The sequence below is a fragment of the Mytilus californianus genome, unplaced genomic scaffold (assembly GCF_021869535.1).
Source record: "Mytilus californianus isolate M0D057914Y unplaced genomic scaffold, xbMytCali1.0.p SCAF_19, whole genome shotgun sequence".
In the NCBI taxonomy this organism is placed as follows: domain Eukaryota; kingdom Metazoa; phylum Mollusca; class Bivalvia; order Mytilida; family Mytilidae; genus Mytilus; species Mytilus californianus.
In genome coordinates this window covers 3,429,404-3,449,935 of record NW_026262667.1, presented here as the reverse complement: position 1 = coordinate 3,449,935, position 20,532 = coordinate 3,429,404, and the positions used below count along the sequence as shown (strand labels likewise).

General features: G+C 30.8%; 1 protein-coding gene across 2 annotated transcripts in view; it reads left to right on the top strand.

Annotated features, from left to right (window-relative positions):
* LOC127727068 (uncharacterized) overlaps window positions 1–20,532 on the top strand; it is a 62,112-nt gene that overhangs the window by 12,773 nt on the left and 28,807 nt on the right. Inside the window, exons 6-18 of one of the 2 annotated variants that reach the window (XM_052234482.1) lie at window positions 905–1,005; window positions 4,840–4,890; window positions 7,041–7,295; window positions 7,657–7,839; window positions 9,094–9,344; window positions 9,748–10,591; window positions 11,028–11,209; window positions 13,283–13,357; window positions 14,975–15,192; window positions 15,521–15,695; window positions 16,756–16,981; window positions 18,255–18,364; window positions 19,016–19,242. In XM_052234482.1, the coding sequence (XP_052090442.1) occupies window positions 905–1,005; window positions 4,840–4,890; window positions 7,041–7,295; window positions 7,657–7,839; window positions 9,094–9,344; window positions 9,748–10,591; window positions 11,028–11,209; window positions 13,283–13,357; window positions 14,975–15,192; window positions 15,521–15,695; window positions 16,756–16,981; window positions 18,255–18,364; window positions 19,016–19,242 (2,898 nt within the window). The remainder of the gene's footprint in view (window positions 1–904; window positions 1,006–4,839; window positions 4,891–7,040; window positions 7,296–7,656; window positions 7,840–9,093; window positions 9,345–9,747; window positions 10,592–11,027; window positions 11,210–13,282; window positions 13,358–14,974; window positions 15,193–15,520; window positions 15,696–16,755; window positions 16,982–18,254; window positions 18,365–19,015; window positions 19,243–20,532) is intronic. The other variant, XM_052234483.1, reaches the window with a different exon arrangement.

Below are 20,532 nucleotides of genomic sequence, written 5' to 3'. Positions count from 1 at the left end.
AACACAACACAGAAAACTAGTTTGAGCAACTCAAAACTCACCAAAAACCAGGATAGTAATCAGGTGATTGGGACAGGTAAACAGTTTCTGCTCCTCTAATTCCTCCTATCTTATCTCTTTAAACATAGTTTAGCATTGAAGTTTGAAAGAAAAAACATGAATCAGAGAGGCTGAAACTATTGCACATTAATATTTCCTAATGATTTATTTGAAAGGCAAATGTTGGTAAATTAAGGACCTATATGACATCATGTTACCATGGTGCTAAAAGGTCCTGTTGAGAACACTGGGGAAATGTGTCTTACATGTCTTTTGACTATCATCATGATCATGGATGATAATTTCTATTCATGTATTTGTTATTCAAATGTATTAAAATAAACAGAATCATGGCTCATTAATCAAAAATAAAAAAACATCTCTGGGTACTACCCTAGACCCAAGGTTGTGTCACCCAAGGACATACTTTATTTGTTATCTATTGGCCAAGGACATGTTATGTTAATGATCTGTATAACATCTGATGAATGTTTTGAAATATTTCATGGTCATGTTTATGTACTATTTGTTTGCTGGAATTGACAGTTTCAGTTTTACATGTGTTAACCCCCCCCCCCCCCCACCCCAAGAACCCCCACCTATTTTGCCTATCCAGATCATATTTTGTAAAAGTAAAACACATAATGAAAAAAGTCCAGTTACCAACAGAATGTATATTTAAAACTTTTACAAGGAAATGATAAATGGCACATAATTTGGAAAGCAGGGTCAGCAGTTGTTTAGATAAGAAATCAAGAATTAAAAAATCAAATCCTGTCATAATCAAAACACAAACTTCTTATATGTAGCAAGGGTTATATAGGAGTCCCTCTATGTTATATCTTTAATATTTGTTTTTTTTCAGAACCTTGGATTTTGCAGTCAAATTTCTTTTGCATTTAACAAGGACAAAGGAGTAAGCATTGTGACAGTCTTACTAAGCTTCAATGTTGATGGAAAAAGAAGGTGAGATTCTCTTTACAGTTTGTATGCAAGTTTCTAAGAAGTATTTTAGTAGAAAATTCCCAGTCTTTTGTTTAAATATTAACCATATTTTACTAATGAAGCAGTTTATAGATTTTTTCAAATTACCAATAATATGTAAAGCAATGTGGTACAGATTTCAAAGTTTTATTTTATTCTGTCTGTACTTTCCCATATAATCCACTTTTTTCAGGATTTTTAGTAAAGTCATAAAGAAGCATACAATTTTCTGAATTTTGTACACTTTGATAACAAAAAGTATCATAGCAATCAAACATTTCAAAAATAAAATCTTTACAAACCCCATAATTCTGCCAAGACCTGAGGTGCAAAATATCTTGGAAGTATTGGCAGAAAAAAATTAGAACAATTAAATATTACTATTCTTACTCTCAAAAACACATTTCTCAACAACACAGTAGTGAGAACTGAAAAATTTGACAAGAAATGTCATAGGCTTCAAATCACAATGATATTTTGAATTTCTTCTGTTTGTTTACATAATAAAATGATTTTTAAATGCTTATTGTTTATTCATCGTGATTTCGTAAGACATTTTAAGATAGTAAACAAAATTATTATAAGGAAAACTAATGTGATAATTAATGCTGATGTATGTAAGCACAGATTGACAACATGTTGTTGTTTTCAGGTGTATACAATCTTTTTGATTAAATAATACTTAAATAGGTGAAAAACTTTACCGAAAATGAAAATGACATAATCTATAAATAGCATAATAACATGATCAACATCAGGACCCTTTCCATATGTCTGTTGATGAATTCAACAGAAATCGTATTAGAAATTCCCATTTTTTATAAACCTGTTTTATATTGTTGAGGTTTCAAACGAGAAAACAATAATGTAGGGCATTTCTATTTATGGGTAAAATTGTTTATTTTTTATATGATTTTTTTGCAATGTAATTACACCTTGCAAAAATATTAAATGACTGAAGTAATATGATTAAAAATATTTTTATTTATTAATTTAAATTGAAAAAAAAAAAATAAACAATGTTGTATCAAATTGCTTCTTATACAGACCATCTTTTTTCACCTGCCTTATATTATATATAGCTTTTTTAAATAAAAAAGAAAAAAAATATAGAAAAAGAAAACAGCTGTTAGTATTATAATCTTTGTGTTATCATTTATAAGCAACAGTTTTCTTTCATAATTACTTTTATTTGGTTGCAATGAAATACAGTGATTTCCCACTTAAATAAAGACCGATAATTTTACTCCTCTGACATCATACAACAATGGGGGTCATTGACTATGACTTTGCATCAAAATGAAATGTGAATGCGTGCAAAAAGATATAGTTCCTTGTATGTTATACATTTTTTTACTTTATTTTCAATAATAAGCTCATGGCCAATGTCATAAAAAGAATAACTTATTGAAGTTTTCAAATATTATATGTTATTCAGGCCTCAGACAGGGTATATAATGTGACATTCCTGGCTTAGAGTTTATATTCCCTGAGCCAAAGGCGAAGGTGATATAAACCCTTAGCCGGGAATGTCACATTATATACCCTGTCTGAAACCTGAATTACACATATATTACGGATTACCCTTCCCTTAATGTTTTTTCAGTACCAGTTATTTGTTAAACATTCACCATGCAGTTCAATATATTTTCCGCATACGTAAAGGATTTTGCAATTTGCTGTGAAATAATTCTATCGTGTATGCAATAATTTGTAATAAAACTTAAAGACATTAATTAAGTATTTGATGTGTAAATCGCGTGGTTTTATATTAAAAATGTATTATTGATGGGTACACGTCATTATTTTCCATCTGTGAGCCTCTGATGTTCCTTATATGTTCTGTATAGCCTAAGACTACGTCACATAGTAACGATCGTTATGATGACGTTGTTGAGTTCCAATTGGGGTAAAAAAGTTGTATATACCCTGGCAGTTTCCTGAATATATACTGACATCTCTGTGTTGTTATCCAATCACAAAACTCGACACATTTGTAATTCGTAATATAAAAAAATATTCAACTTGTGTAGGAACAACACTGATAATTAACTCATTTGCTAGGGGCATTCGTGAATTAATGTGTTATTTGGTCACTGTTCAATATTTTTCTATATTTGAATTCTTCGATTAGTAATTATAGATATTCCAATAAACCAGTCATCCTTACACATTTTCCTTGAAGGATTTCTCAAAGGACTTGTTAAAATATCCCATATTTATAATATTGTAGCCAGAATAGATAGTTTCTTAATTTTTAATCAGATTCTTTCCAATTTGTATAAAGGTTTCCACTCATTAATAACTGGGATGTGTTCAATGGTCAGATAAGTCTGAAATTGGGGACCTATATTTTGGAGGGGACTTGTAAAAATATCCAATATCATTTTTTTGGGAGTTTGGGAAAGTTATTTTTCAAATAAATGTTTTCTCATTTAATCAGTGTTAATGAAGTTTGCTGGTTTTAGAATGAAATGTTTAAAAAATCAATTCCTTATTTTTTTTTTTATTCACTTTTTAGTTGTGATGATTTTTTCATTAGAATCCCCTTTACACATGCTTTCTGTAATTTGAAAAACAAATTTCATAACTATCCTTGAGTGTCCAAACTAGGAAAGTTAACACCTTTAAAATGCTAATCAGGATCTGAAGAAACTTATGACGTTAATACCTGGATTGACATTTAATGTTCATATTTGATGACATTTCAACATTTAACTTCTTTAGACCAGATGTTGAAATGTTAAGTCAGTCGTGAACACTATTTAATGTCATTTTTTGTAAAGTACGTAATTAAAATGTCTTTATGTTTATGAAAATTTATAAAAAATAAGAAGATGTTGTATGATTGCCAATGAGATAACTCTCCACCAAAAACCAAATGACGTAGAAGTTTAGCAACTAAAGGTCACCATACGGTCTTCAACAATGAGCAGAATCCATACTGCATAGCAAGCTAGTTTAAAATTAAAATCTTTCGCCAAATATAAAATAAATTGCTTTCCTAACTTACATTGAAGATAAAATGTTACTTTTGCAAAAGTTAACATGTATTTGTGGTAAAAAAATTTTCTTAGATCATTTTATAATTATGTGAATATAAATTATGTCATATCATAAAAACTTGGTTCGAAATGGCAATGTTTATTAGAATCATGCGAGTGGAGTCATACTTCTTTAATTTATATGTTTATTTGTAATAACATTTAAGTAAAGTTAAGGGAGACTTAAAATTAGAATGGTCTTGGTTTCTATGAGGATCGTAATGGGGTACCTTCATGACGAATAACGGTAAAAAATCTTGCCAAATGACGTTAACGGTAATTTTTGGTGCATGACGATAAAATGAACACTTTCTTTATGATGATAAAAAAATTGACTGATTTTGACGAATCACTTTAAATTCTTGTCAAAAATAATGGTAACGGTTAATTATTTGAGACCTCTGACGAATCACGATAAAATTATAACCAATTTGACGCTAACGGTAGCCGAAAATGACCGTTTGACGCCTAACAGTAAAGGGCATTCCTACCCTTTTCTATGGAACTACACAAATCATAGAAATTGAACACTGTATAGTACATGTAGTATATACATTGGTAATTAAATTCTATCAAAGAAATGATGACAAATTTATGGATCAATATGAATAAATAAATAAAAAAAAAAATAGTGTCAATAAATTGATGTTTTAAAGAGGATTGTTTTAGGCAGATGCTCGATAGTATTTTGTAATCTCATTTCATTGATATCTAAAAAAAGGAGTATCATTGATATCTAATAAAGTTGCTATATTGATATATATTTTCTCAGTTTGAAAATAGCTGGTAAAACACTACGTAATGAGAATTTAGAAGCTTTAAGGTACATTTTTGAAACTTCTGAAAGAATCAGATTATAGATGTTATCTTCTAATTTATTCACATCGCATACAGGGATTTTCTTCACTAGCACAAAGTTTCAGTGTTACTAACAATAACACATTCTTCTTTCACAATATAACTGGATGCTGGTAAAGGTGTTTCTTCATTCTGTATCTTCAATTCTTTGTTATTTACTTGCTCATTACACAGTTTTCGGTGGTGGAATATTACACAGCTCATGTCACACAATATTTGTAAGGTGTGTTCATGTTTCTCCAACATTTACAGGTAAATAATTTCTTGTTGGAAAAATGTGATTATTATGTGATAAGGATTAATGAAATTTACCTGTAATTAGAGTTACAGGAAATCCAGTCTAAATTAATGCCTTCAAATATAGTAAATCAAACATATGATCTGACGGACAAAAAACAAATTCTTTTGTTCTTATAAAAATCAAAAGTCACATATTAAAAGTATACTTATAAATAAAACTACACAGTTTTTAAAATTTTTTTTTCGTAAGTTCAATAAAATACACTAGACGCACTACTGTCTAATTTCCATGTGGAAGAGGAAGGTGGGTATGTAGGCATAGTCTTTGATGGGAAGTTCTCCTTGCAGAAATTGGTCTTTTAGCATTGATAGTCTTTTATTGTTTTTTTTTTTGCATTTCTTTGACATGGGTCGTAAGATACACAAGCTGCTTCCTATAAACAGTAACTTGGCCTGAGTTTTCTGAAGTATGTCTATCATGATGTATATGTTTTGGTGTGTGTGGTTGCTGTGCCATCCCTCTAAGTGGTTGTTGGTGCGTGGTTCCTTGTTGTCAAAGTAGTTGCATTACTGATAGTGTTTCTTTCTACCTGGTTCTCAGTAAATATAGGCGACAAACTGTCATGTTGATGACAATCATTTCTAGTGGGCAAGAGGTAGAAGTTCTGCATATCTTACTAGTGTGGGCGAAGTTGTCTTTGTTAGCGGTGACAAGTCACAGTTTTGGTGCCATTTCTCCATTAAGTATAGTGGAAGAAGCAACCTTCCAAAGTGGCGTTGGCAAATGCTCAATGGACGAAATTATGGGTAGCTGTCTCAAAGTCTGTGAAGAATATCTGTGGTGCTGATTTAAGTTGTTGTTGTTGACAAGCGGTCTTTGGCAACTGCTCAGTTTGGAAAACTTGGATTTGGCACGATTTACATTATGATGAAATTGGCATGATTTAATTTTGATTAATCAATTGATTTGAGTTAATATAGCAGGGTAGAATTAATATTCGTGTTATAATTATGATTGTATTTATTAATCATTTAGAATTAATTTAGAAAAAAAACATTAAATTTCTTTCAAGAATTTTTTAAACATACAATTTAATTGTTGATTTTTGAAAATTATTTTAAAAGATGTATGATTCATTTTTTTATTGTAAAATAATTTGGAATTTTAAAAATTTTATTGTGACATCTTAAATGTATGATAAAAAATGTAAAAATCATGGCTGTAGTTTGACTAGCCAACAATAGAATTAACTAAAGGCTATTCATTAACATTTATATAAAAACTTATGGTTAAATAGTTAATTAAAATGCATATTCAGGCACTTATTACAAAATAATTATTTCTGTTGCATTGTACTTTTTAGAGACAATGAAACATTTTTTTTCTAAGAAAAGATATGATAATTTTTTTCATAGCATTGTTGCAATAAAAACTATTTTTATTACTTGGGCAAACAACAATTATTGACTACAGTATATTTACATGACAACATAACCATTTAATTATGCTATTATAAATTATAATATTTATGTTTATTTGTATACAGATGCAGTTCAAACTAATATTGTTACCAAATTTTGTAAAAGTTGCAAACAAGGATTTCTAATATCCATGGTAATATAGGCGAGAAGTCATTAATACATTGGACCTGGTTATAACATTATCAGACAAGTTGAAGGAAGAATAAGGTTTTACTGTATTAAAACTATATAATATATCCTTAAAAATAATATCCTACTTCTCTTTCTTAAGCAGTTAAAGAACTTGCATGTTTATTATAACTTTCATGCTTTACTTATGCTTAAATTTATTGTAAGAAATATATAAATCCTTCCTTGAGTCTAATTCATTTGATGCCTGCTTCTCAATTGTAGCTTGCCGCCTGTTAATGTAGAATGGACTGTTATTCATTACCCTTTGAAACTCATCCATCCAAGCTGTAAACCAGTCTACCGTCATGGAGCATTTATAACCAAATATGCAGATAATGGTCAGGTAATTGCTGTAGCGGCCAATCAGGAGAATCCTATGCATACAGGAGTGTTGTTTGCCTCCCCTCTTTGTGATACAGTACTTCCTGTAAGCCTGAATGGATGTGGATCAAGAGATCCTTATTCCCAGACTGGAAGGTAATATTTCAGCACATTAAATACTGCATATTTGTTCTAAATTAGAAATAATTGTATGCCCCACTGGCATTATGTTTTCTAGTCTATGCATCCATCCCTGTATCTGTTAAATTGTTCTTCTGTCAAGTATCCACTTTAAGTTTTGGTTTGTTGTTGTGGTCACATAAACTTAAAACTGATGACACATGTCCATTAGGATGTAAACTTTTTAAGATATATGCTACATTATGGTTAGACCCAGATTTAGCAGTTTACTGAACATAGAAAGTAAGTAAGTAAATTTTATTTAGAGTCAGCACATATTTACAAACAAGAAAGAAGAAAGAAAAGAAGATATTCAGTTTTTTTTTTATCATTTTAGGAATTTTTGGGTGTCAGATATGGAATGGACATGTGACAGTCTCTTTTTAGCATGTTCTCTGCAGAATGGCTGTGTGTGCTTATTAACAAGGCTAGGAGAACCTCTAGTCATACAGATAGTAGGAAAGTCTCTAGATATGGGACCATCACACTTTTTACCGTTGCATCCACTTCTTATGGTCAGGTAATTTGATGAAATTTTACACTTGATACATGTACTATGGATTCATTTATTTACGTGGGTACACATTTTTACAGATTGAGAAAAACAGTGTTTTAGAAGATACTTGATTTCATTTGTTTAACAAATTCTGTTTGCAAATCTTAAGGAATTTGTATTTTTGTGAACACATAGATTTGTGATTCACCTATTCCCACAATCTCTGCAAAAGTCATAACCTGAAATATAATGATAAATCCATGTTATGACAGCAAAAGACACATAGATATAAGATGTGGTACGAGTGCCAATGTGATAACTCTCCATCCAAGTCGCAATTTGTTTAAGTAAACCATTGTAGGTCAAAGCACGGTCTCACACCAAACAGCAAACTATAAAGGGCCCCAAAAATGACTAGTGTAAAACCATTCAAACGGGAAAACCAACGTTCTAATCTATATAAAAAACAAGAAACGAGAAACACTTATGAACCACATCAACAAACGACAACTACTGAACATCAGATTCCTGACTTAGTCTTAGGACAGGTGCAAACATATGCAGCGGGTTTAAACGTTTTAACATGTCTATTTTTGAAAACTATATATTGACCTCAATCGACTATTTGCTTTGTGTTCTAGTTTTGCTGTCTCATTGATGTATAATCCACATCTTTGATTCATATGAATATTTATGAAGTAAGAATTGAATTGTAATATTATACTTTTGGATGTCTTACCATGCTTTATGAAACAAATGTAAATTGAACATGTAAAAGAACCAATAACAAAAATACATCAAATTTCAAAGGTGCAACCACTAAATATAAAAAACAATAAAGAATTAAACTTAAGACAGAAAATTAAATCCACATATATGACCTAAAAGGTCTTTGTCAAGTGTTATGGAAAAAAAAGAAAGAAAAAAAGTCCAGATCACACAAGGATGCAGTTACGACTCAAATAATCCAATACATGTAACACATATTTACAACAACAAAAAATTACTTCAAAATGCACATGATGTATAGGTTCCACAAAATAAAGAGATTATTGTACACATTTGTTTACCAAGTGGTGTAATTATAAAAAAATGAGGCTCTCTAATTATCTGTTGAAGCTCAGTGGCTCTTTTCACACAAATCTTACGAGTAAAAATACTCTTAACTCTTTAGTATAACTTACGATAAATTTAATGAAAAGAGTCGCTGTAGTTTTATGTTGAACCCAAAAGATTAAATATGTAGTAAGATTGTCTTAAATGCTTTTAAAATTTCAGGGGAGAAGAAGACCTAATTCATTCCAGTCCTAATGCACAGAAATTTTCCATATCAACACACCCTAGTCTCCCTATCATCCTATTCTCCGATGGTTTCATGGTTACTGTGGTCCAGTTCAAAGCAGACGTCACTTGTCTGAGGATGATGAAGAAGTTTGTCCTGACGTCTGCTAAACACCTGAAAGAAATTTCTGAAATGGCTAACCTTGATGTGACTTTGACAGAAGCATTTAAACTGCCATCGGAGAGAGGTAGTACATATATATTTTGGTGTGCTTTTATGTCTACACCATAAAGGAAAAAAATACAAACTTTCACAGTGTTTACATATTTAAAGAGAATTTTTCTTTATCAGATTTAATATGTTCACATTTTCATAAAATACCTTAAATTAGGACAGTTTGGCCATGGTTGTAATTTGGCGCTAGTAATGAAAGTGTCAAAATTAAATGAATAAAAACAAAATATTAAAAAAACTGTTTAAAGCTAAAGTTTTGGTAATCAGTTGCTTATATTATATAAAAGATATTTTGGTTTAGTCCAGTTTGAAGATATGCATCTTTACCGTCCAATCTGTGTTCATCTATTTCTGTAAATTTTAAAATTCGGGGTCTCACTGAAATATTTAGTTTCATCATTTTATTTCTTTTGAAGATGAAATATCAGCAAGGTCAGCTGGAAAAAGACGTCTTTTTCAATTTGAGGAAGATTATGGAAATGACCACGAAAGTGAAACAAGTTTTCTGGAGGAAAATGATTTAGCATTCAGAGGAATGAATGCTGGAAAAATAGAGTTTTCAGAAGGTGGATTTTTAGCCCTTGATTCTGGAGATTTCTCAGGTTTGACAGGACCAGAAATTTTGTTAAAGCACATGGAACTAGCTGAAAGTGCTTTGTTTTCATCATGGAAATTAGCAACGTCATATACTGATACATGGACTTCTGATATTGACAAAGTATCAAAACAGATTGCACATAATTTTACAAAATTGTTTACTATCCTGTTAGAATGTCGGGATATCGATCATATACTGTCTCATCGAAGAAATTCTTCTGTTGCAGCTCAAAATCCTCGTCTTTTTAGTGTAGTAACAACATACAAACGTGCCATGGAATTACTTAGATTTGATATTGTAAATAAACACTTACTTCCAGTCTCGCTAAAGTTGTCATATGAGACGGTTAATTTAGTGTTGACTAGTACAGAGTTACAACAGACAGACCCTCGTCTGAAGACGTTGTCTGGATGTTATGCTTTGTTGAAATTCACTGAAGAAATGTTAAACAAGGTGTACACATGGAGTCATCATGATGAAATATACACCGGTCTTCCCCTAGAATCTCGATCGGATCAAAAGCATGCTTATGAACCAGCAGTTTTAAGAAACTTGTCTCCTAGATCTCGACCAATAACAAATGAAGTGGACTATTCTAATTTAGAGCAGCTTACAGGAGTTGTCTCCCCTCGGCCTGGAAAATTACAGCAGCCTGGAAAAAAGTATGCAACACTGACAATTTGTTTACAATGATTTGAACAACTTAGTACTTTTATCATTATGAATAAAATATTGTCTTATAATTGATACAAAATGTTTTTGAAACAAACAAAATGAACTCTAGTGAGCGCTATTCAGCATATTAATGTATCAAAGCATTCCTTCTGTTTCTTTATCAAAATATAATACGGCCTTCTTTGAATTTAGATATGTTAAATAAGATAATATTGGCAGTATGTTTGTTGTTTTGGAAATGATTGTATTGTTTGAACTACAAAGAACGAAACAATTATTTTATACACAGAAAACATGTGAGATATGAAATGAAAATAAGTTGTTTTTCCCTTGTTTAAATAGATTTTGTATAATCACTTATACAATATATATAAGTGGAGTTTTCATGGTATTAATAGCTTATTTTTTTTATTTTTTAAATAGACTATGTGGTAGCTGGAAGTTATTGTATAGATCTCTAACACACTACCAGAAGTACATACAGCAGCAACCCACCAATGATAAGGAGCAAGAACAGTTAATGAACTTAATGTTTGCTGTTGAACAGAACATAAGACAAAGTGATGGCAGTGTACCTAAACAACCATCTCCTAGAATCACGCAAGGTAAATAATCCTATTTCCTACTCTTTGACCCTTTCAATGTTCAGTTTCTGTGTACTTGGATTTACATTTCTTCTGAATCATAGTTTGCCAGGATTTCAATACTTTTGTTTTATACTTCTTACTCAAAGAAGGTGGCATACTTGATTTATCTTTAACAATCTTTGTTTTTCATTTTATTGTCTTTAGCATAAGTAAGGCGGTTGTTTTTCTCTTCTTAAATTGTTTCAAATTTTGTCATACATGGGCCTTTTATAGCTTCCTATGGGGTGTTGGTTTTGCTGATTGTTGAAGGCAATGTGGTTATTAACCTATAGTTTACTACATCCACACTCTTTTGTCTTTGGTGGATAGTTGTTTCATGGCCTGATTTAAACTACAACAATGTACAAAAAACAAATATGTCAGACAGCAACCAACAGCAATCATTTGATTACAGGTTCCTGGTCAGACTGGTTCCTACAGGGCATGTTGGGTAGGATCAGAAATTTTGCCTTGCAACAGGACAATTGAGGACCCCTTCTTGAAAGGATTGGTTCTTTAACATGTTTAGAAGATGTCATTCTGCTAGACATAACTTTTAATGTTTTTGCTTAAGTTTTATTTTGTTACATATGATTATTCCTAATGCTAATATTTCCCATGTAAATGATAAATGTAATTAAACTTGTCGTGAATAACCTTTATTAACTAAGTCATTTTGCCTTCTCAATCTGTCAGTGTCTTGTAATAAGTTAAAAAAAAATTGTGTAATACTGTAGACTAGACTATTGAGACAGAAGAAAAAGCTCACATTCTGGCTATGGTAATAAACATATACTAGATTTTTTTTTATCATACATATATTTATATAGAGTTTTTAAATCTGACCTGGCCAGTTCCTGCCAATTTGGACTTTGTTGAAGAATTTATACTTATTTGTAAGACTTTATATTTTATGGAGTTATATGAGCTTTGGTACCAAGAAGATTCACATCTGCACCAGCACAATTTAAGTTTTCTTAGTGAACATTTGATGGAAACTTCACACACAGGTTTTGGTAGTGGTTATGGTTGTGGCTAATGTTGGGATGATAGTTTCTGACCAGAGCATTTATCAGTGTGTATATAGCTGAATGTTTGATAGTTTGTCATTTGAAAGGAAACAAAGTTTACTGTATCTTTAAATAAAGAATTGTTAATTTTGTGAAATGGGTTTCATAGGTTAAGACACCATATCTCTTTTTTTCCTTTCTTAAAAAGTGTTGCAGAATTTTATATCAGGTTTATGATGACCCCACCCTATAATGTCACCCTTTAAGAACAGAGAAGATACACACACATACAGTCTTTGTGTATTAGAATAGGCTTAGGACAGTTGGTTAAATACTTATGTGTTCAGTATTCCCCTCCCTCTTATTAAGATTGTAGTAGCAAAATAAACAGGAAACAAATAATAAAAAAACATGTAAGATAGGACCACACCTCATGATATAAATAAGACTTAGAAAGAAGCAATGGCAGATTTACTTGTTCAAAATCATTACATAACACAAGTAGGTCACCCTTACCTAATTATCACTTTTTCCAGACTTTTATCAAGTTTGTACTTATATACTATTATTCCAATTGATAGTATTCTAATTGATAGTTGCACATATATATATGTATACAGTATTTTTGAAATATTTATTTTAAATTTGGCAATTTAAGTAAAATTATGTGAAAACTTAATTTTTTTCAAGCATGCAATTTAAAGGGAATGAGGCAAACTTTTGAAACATTTATACTGATAGTAATACACATGTAGTCAAGTAGAAATACTTCTTGAATCTAGTTAAAAATGTCTGATTTGATAATTGTATAATCAAATTTAACACGTTAAAACAGAGTAATTCTGTTAAGATGGTAGTTGGATTTAATTACATTATACCATGTTCTTGATTTGATGAATTCAGAATCTTAAGTACATGTGTATCTGTTTAATTAAATGTTTGACCCATTAGAATTTAAATGTCATTTCACTTTCAAGGTCAAAATGTCTTACATAGAATATTCAGATTTATATGTTCTTTATAATTATTTTTTGTTTAACAGGTGAACATTTTAGTCTAGGTGGGAAGCATACAATGGCCATAGATGCCTGGAGAGAAGAACTGCAAAAAATATCAGGTACTAAAGTCTATTATCATGTAAAGGAGTGGATATTTGACATCATAGCTTCTAACTGTCAAGTTTCTATGTACTTAAAAATTCACACTTTTCAGCTTGTAATAAGAAACTAAGAACAAGCATCAGTTTTCAAAAAAAATCTTACAAAAAAAAGTGATATTAGTATTAGGAGCATTTAACAGTTTGGGTGATGATTGATCTTTTAAAAAAAAGTAAAAAAAATATATGTATAAGACAATTTAAATTAGAAATTTATTTTTTTACAAAATGAACTCAGTTTAAACTGTATTGTTTTTCGAAAATGTGTAGTAATATATTCCTACTAAGTTTTTAGCACAACTAAACAGCAAAATTCCAAGTGACACAACCTAACTTTCTAGATCATCTTATTTTCTACTGTTAATAAGGCCAAATAAAAATATTTGTTGTGTTAAGGGACACCCAACTGAATTAAAAAATTGTTGTCAGAAAAAACCTAAGAAACTTTTCTTAACCCAATAGTTCTGAATGTAAACAAGAAAAAATAGTTGTGATGAGTAACACAAAAGAGGACAAGAAGATCACTGCACACAGCTTCAACAGAATTTACTGATGAATTTGAAGTAATCAGTATTTTGTTTATGAATATATTCATAAAATCCTCTTCCCAGAAAAAGAATAGTTTCCGTTGGAGGCAATCATGACATGAGTTAATTCTCTGAAAGTAGTAAAAAGAAACTGACGATAGCATGACTTTCATTTAAAAGTTTGACCTTCAATGCATATCCATGGCATTAAAAAACTTAATCCCTGGGATGGGTTTTAATTGATTTTAGTCTCTGATGCATGATTTTTTATTATTAATTGTTTTTGGCTTTTAACTAGCTTTCAGTAACTGAGAGTATTCTCAAATCGTACTTTCATGTTAATTTTACCTGTTGACACAATTTGTAATACATTTCTGTTATTCAATGTTTACTTATTTTGTGTTATATCTCGTCTCACTATTTTTAATATATACCACCTTTGATAAGTATTTAGTATGACGATTAATTTTCACTTCTGTACTCGTACTGTGAACAATAAATTTATTTATTTTGTAAAAATTGTTTTCGTACTAACAACAAAATTATTATATTTAAATTTACCTGTGTAAGTAACTTTATTTAACGCCATTTTGTCCCAGGTTAGAGTTTGTCTTTTTGAAATGTTCATCTTTTTTATTAATATTGTATTTATATGTGTATGCACCTGTCTTAAGTAAGTCAGGAGCCTGTTGTTCAGTGATTGTCGTTTCTTGTTGTGGTCCATAAGTGTTTCTCGTTTCTTGTTTTTTATATAGATTAGACCCTTGGTTTTCCTGTTTGAATTGTTTTACACTAGTCATTTTGGGGCCCTTTATAGCTTGTTGTTCAGTGTGAGCCAAGGCTCCATGTTGAAGGCCACACATTGACCTATAATTGTTTACTTTTTACATATTGTGACTTAGATGGAGAGTTGTCTCATTGGCACTCATATCACATCTTCTTATTTATATGTAAAAAAAAATGCCTTAAATCTAGAAAAATAAAAAAAGACTTAAACCTTGACATATATCTGTCGAAAACTTTATTGATGAGGATGAAAAAATCATTTTAGAACAACCTGAAGATATTGAAAAGAAAAGTCAAGTTCTCCATGCTGTGTTATACACACATTTACTGAAGGATCAGCTATTGAAGGCCATTGATTTCGTAGATGAACTGATTATACATTCTAATGTGATGTCTACGCAACAACTACGACTTCCAAATTCTAAACCTGGTGTTGAGAAACCCTCACTGATGACACTAGTTACAGATACAATCAAATCACAGGTAAGTTATTTGGTTCAGAATATATCAAAGGGTCAAGGTCATTACAGGCTTTATTTTATAAGGCTAAAAAAAATGAAAGTTTAACTTTTTATTTCTTTACACATTCATTGTTGAAATATGTACTCCCTCCCCTCATGAAATCTTTTTTGTTGTATCTCATTCAAATTCAAATCATGAGTAAGTCATTTACGTCTAGTAACAGTCGTGATATATAATTACTTAATAACAAAATTAGGCTGGCATCAATAGATTGAAATATTCAGCAATTTTTCACATTGCATGCTTCATTCTTAAACAGTTATACAGTTATACTCTGTTCATGTTACAGCATACAGGTAACCAGTCCATGGTACCATGTATCCGTGACAAGGCTGTAAGACAATTAGTACAGAGTATGGCACGTTTTATGTCATCATATTTCTGTAACCAGCCAGTCTACATCCTACCACCACATAGTGCTCAGCCTCTGCCCTGTATACATCTAGGGAATGGTAAACAGAAAAGTAAGTATACTTCATTTAGCCTTTATTCAGATTATTTCAATGTTGTTTGCTTATAACGTAAGACACTTTTTTTTTTATATAAATAAAATGTCACAAAAACTTAATCAAGAACATCTGAAATACATTTTAGAAATTTTATCCATGGCATGGCCATATACTTCAATAAATATGTTGCCTCTTAGCTCTAGTTAAAAACAGAAAACAATTAATTAATGCATTTCTTTGTACGACATAACCCAAATCATTGTATTAATAATCCCCTTTGAAATAAACTAGTAAATCTTTTGGATTGAAAAATAGTATTTATTAACAGATTTATAAATCGTATAAGAAGAGGAACATACATCATTACATTAAAATAATGAAACAGTATACCTGTTAGCAAACCTGTATTATTTCCACTGTGGTCAAAAGGTATCAGGACTAAAATCAATCAAAAACTTATTCTAATATGACGTTCTTCTTTCACTTTGGTAAAAAAGCCATGTTCTAATTCCAATAAAACATGAGCTGCACATGATTGATATCACAGTTGAAATTGCAACTTCAGTTGTGTTTTGAACAACGCCTGAAATCAAAATGGACATTTTTGTTGGTGTTGCCCACTACAAAATTAAATAAAATCATTCTAAAAGTAAATTTACATGTATCTGTTCATTTCTTTTATAGTAAAATGGTTGATTTCATAACGCTTTGGCTTCATCAAATCAAAATGGATGCTCTTCTACGCATAACGCTTGGATTTACAAAAGTTCTAAATTTTCCTATTAGAATCAAAATAATTCAAACATGCTATGCTGTATGCTCATTTTAACATGGGTAGGCATTATATTTGTCAACATTTTACACAAATATAATGCCTACCCATTTAAAATGAGCATAGAGCATGTAAAACTTTTATACCACTGAGAAAATTACTTCAAAACTTAATGGGGTTATGTTGGGTTGCTGTCTCATTGACGTATATCCCAGATCTTTTTTTTTTGGATATTCAATTTTTTTGTTTAAGAGCTGAAACGTTTTCATTTTATTTAGGTAACATATGTATGTATTATTACAGATAACAGAATAATTCCTAAATATCATGAGGATATAAACAATGTAATATCTAAGGAAGGTTTAAGTAAGACTTGGACCACAGACAGAGCTATGGAATACCTGTTGTTAAGTGGACTATTGTGTGAGGCCACATGGTTTGCTGATAAGATGGGGGATTGGAAGGCTGGACTACTTTTATCTGTGGCATGTATTAATCACAGAATCATGTCTTCAAAACTCTACAAAAAGTAAGTTATATTCTTAAGGAACACCTTTTAATATTTTGGAAAATTTAAACTGATTGAAATAGCTTTCATATTGTGATAATTTACATATTTAGAAAATAATCTTGTTTCTATCAGAGTAATAAGTGAACTCTAGCAAATAGAACATTTTGAATGGAAAATGGTTGCCTATGGAAATTATCACCTTGGTTAACAGTTTTTGTGTAGTAGATTGTACAAACAACTTCTTTTCTTCTCAATTAAACCCATTAAATTAGACAAGGTTTTTAGATTGCCAATACATCACTCTGCATAATATCAGTATTTACAGCATGTTTAATTTCTTACAAGGAGATGATTTTTAGCTCACCGGGGCCCGAAGGGCCCTTGTGAGCTTATGCCATCACTTGGCGTCCGTCGTCGTCCGTCGTCGTCGTTGTCTGTCGTCGTAAACTATTTAAAAAATCTTCTCCTCTGAAACTACTGGGCCAAATACCTTCAAAGTTTAACTAAATGTTCCTTAGGGTACCTAGTTTATAAATTGTATCCGAAGTTTTGATCCATCGACAAACATGGCCGCCATGGCTAAAAATAGAACATAGGGGTTAAATGCAGTTTTTGGCTTATATTTCAAAAACTAAAGCTTTTAGAGCAAATGTGACAGGGGGTAAAATTGTTCAATTGGTCAAGATCTATCAGCTCTGAAATTTTCAGACGAATCGAACAACCCATTGTTGGGTTGCTGCCACCGAATTGGTAGTTTTAACAAAATTTTGCAGTTTTTTGTTATTATTTTGAATATTATTATAGATACATATAAACTGTAAGCAGCAATAATGTTCAGCAAAGTAAGATCTACAAAAAAGTTAACATGACCTTAATTGTCAATTGACCCCTTAAGGAGTTATTGCCCGTTAAAGACAATTTTACACAATTTGTTCATCAGGTTTGCTAACATTTAAAAATCTTCTCCTCTGAAATACAGGTGAGCGATTCAGGCTCTTGAAAGCCTCTTGTTATACCATAGGATACATTATTGTCCTTTTTATACATTAAATATATATAGTGTGGTATACCTGAAGCAGATCAGTATAATGTTTCCTTATTTCAAACTTTTTGAACCATATAGTGTATTATTGTTGTCATATTATGGAATTTTACATTTTAATATTTTATAAGTAGACTCAAAAAGTCTTCTTGATAATCAGATACATCAGATTTATAATTTGTGTCTTTTTTTAAGAGCTAGTGAGGTTATAAATGCCCCTTTTTCTTACTAATTGACATGTAATTTTAGGAAAAAGAGGCCTTTAATGTTACCAGATAACCTTTCTCCAGGTGCCATACTACAAGACAAATTAGAAGCTTTAATACATCTAGATAAAGTGTCCCAGGAACAAAAACAGGGTTAGTATTCAGGAAACATATATTTATGTATAGTTAAAACTTATTGAGTTATACATAGTTGTATAGAAAACTCCGATAAGTCGAGGTATTTTGTCAATCCTAGCAGAAGTCCTGTTTGTTCAATGCATTTTGAATCAAACTAATCAAAACTCAGTTGAATTGAATTGAATACTCAAGTTTATTTCAAAGTCCATTTTAAGAATAAATCAGATGTGATACAGTTGGAAGTTAAAGTACATTTGGAATGGAAAAAAGAAATTTTATGTTTTGAATACTGAATCATGTGTTCAAATCATATGTTTTATTGGACATCAAAATTAATAAAAGGTCTGTCAATTTGTTTGTATAACAATGAGAATGTCATGTTTAGTCTTTTGTGGAAACCTTTGATGATTGATCAAGCAGAATATAATATTATATTAAAGTTTGGAAAATTAAAAATGGATTTTTTTCCATATTTGATAAAGGAAATCTGTCCAACAGAACCTCCAACAATTAAACAAAATTACACTCCAATACAAGCTATTTTTGAACAATCATATATTTTGTTAACATTGAAGTTCTCATTTGAATTCAAACTTTATGAAATACATTGACATACTTATTAATAACCACGAAAAATAATATTTACTATTTTATCATTTATTTCAGATTTTATTCCCATAAACAATGAAACCAATATTGTACAGTTAACAAAAACAATGGAAGATTTATTAAAGGCTGGTGTCATTGGTGGGGTGGAGATCCTGCCCTGGTTGTTGTCTAGTTTGGTTGAACGGTTAAAGAATACAGTCTCACGACTACACCCCTTAGTACCGCAGGGATTCTACCTACCATCACCTCCTCTGTATTGTCCTCAGCCTTCAGATACATCAGAGGTAATAAAAGGATAAAATAGTAAATAGAAAAAAATGACATTGACTTAATTTTCATGGTTCATTGATCAATGTTAAGCTTTGGTCATTAGGACTGTTTTTCAGGGAGATAAAATAGAAAATTGAAAAAAATTACATTGACCTCATTTTTCATGGTTCATTGGTCAATGTTAAGTTTTAGTCATTAGGACTGTTTTTTGGGTACTATTCATAATAGCTTAACTATATTGGATGTATACAATAATGGTAAGGTCAGTGTTCTCTCCAGGCTGTTTTAGCGTCGCGGCACCGAGACGCTATATTTTTTTTCCATGATGCTATAATAAATTCCGCGACGCTATAATTATTTTGAGGATGCTATTTTTCTTATCCGCAAAACCATGTCCTAAATTTTGAACTTTCATCTAATTACCGCTTGTGATCATAAAAATTATATCACTTTTAATTGTAATCCCTTAAAGTCAGACAATAGAGGCAATTTAGAGTGATTAGATAGGTGTTAATTGCCCTTTTGGTGATAACTGTTTGGATATGAATACCCCAAGCTGACACTTATGACATGACTAATACCACGTGGTCCAATCGCAAATTTCGACATTGAGAAAATGTAATCAGAAATTCATAAACAATTCGAAATCTTCATTTGCATAATGTAAATTCAAAGATACAAAAGATTTATCTCTTTAGAAAAGAGGTTTGTTTTTACAACTTTCAAAAAGTTATTTTCTTTCCCTTTTGGTACTACTTGTTAATCGAGAGCGTATATTAAACATTTTGATTTCGAGCTAAATAAGTTTGATACTTCTTTAGAAAGTGATCAGAATTGGCTTCAGTTAATGTTTCATCCATTTAATGCATTAAAAGCGTCATATTCATTCCCAATCTCTTGTCAAACATTGTTTATTTTCGTTAATTAATCGGCCGCCATTGAAATATTTGTGTAAACTACGGATCGGAACCGGACCAGATATGAAAAAAAATCCGCATTTTTACGATAATAACTACAGATGCACAAATGGCACAGTAGACAGAAAAAATGACCCCAAAAGAGAAAACTATGCATTCCACACACATTAACAGACTATTTGTTAGATCTCCTTGCTAAATGTATTCATTTTGGAAATGCATTGTTTCAATATACTGATTAAACTTTGTTAAAAATACATATCATTTTGATATAAAGAAACAACTGGGACTAATACATTGAGTACCAACAAACAATGAATTTCATAGACATGATAAAGAAAATAGTTTTTTAATTGAAATTTTATTGCTATATGATACTTTCCCTTC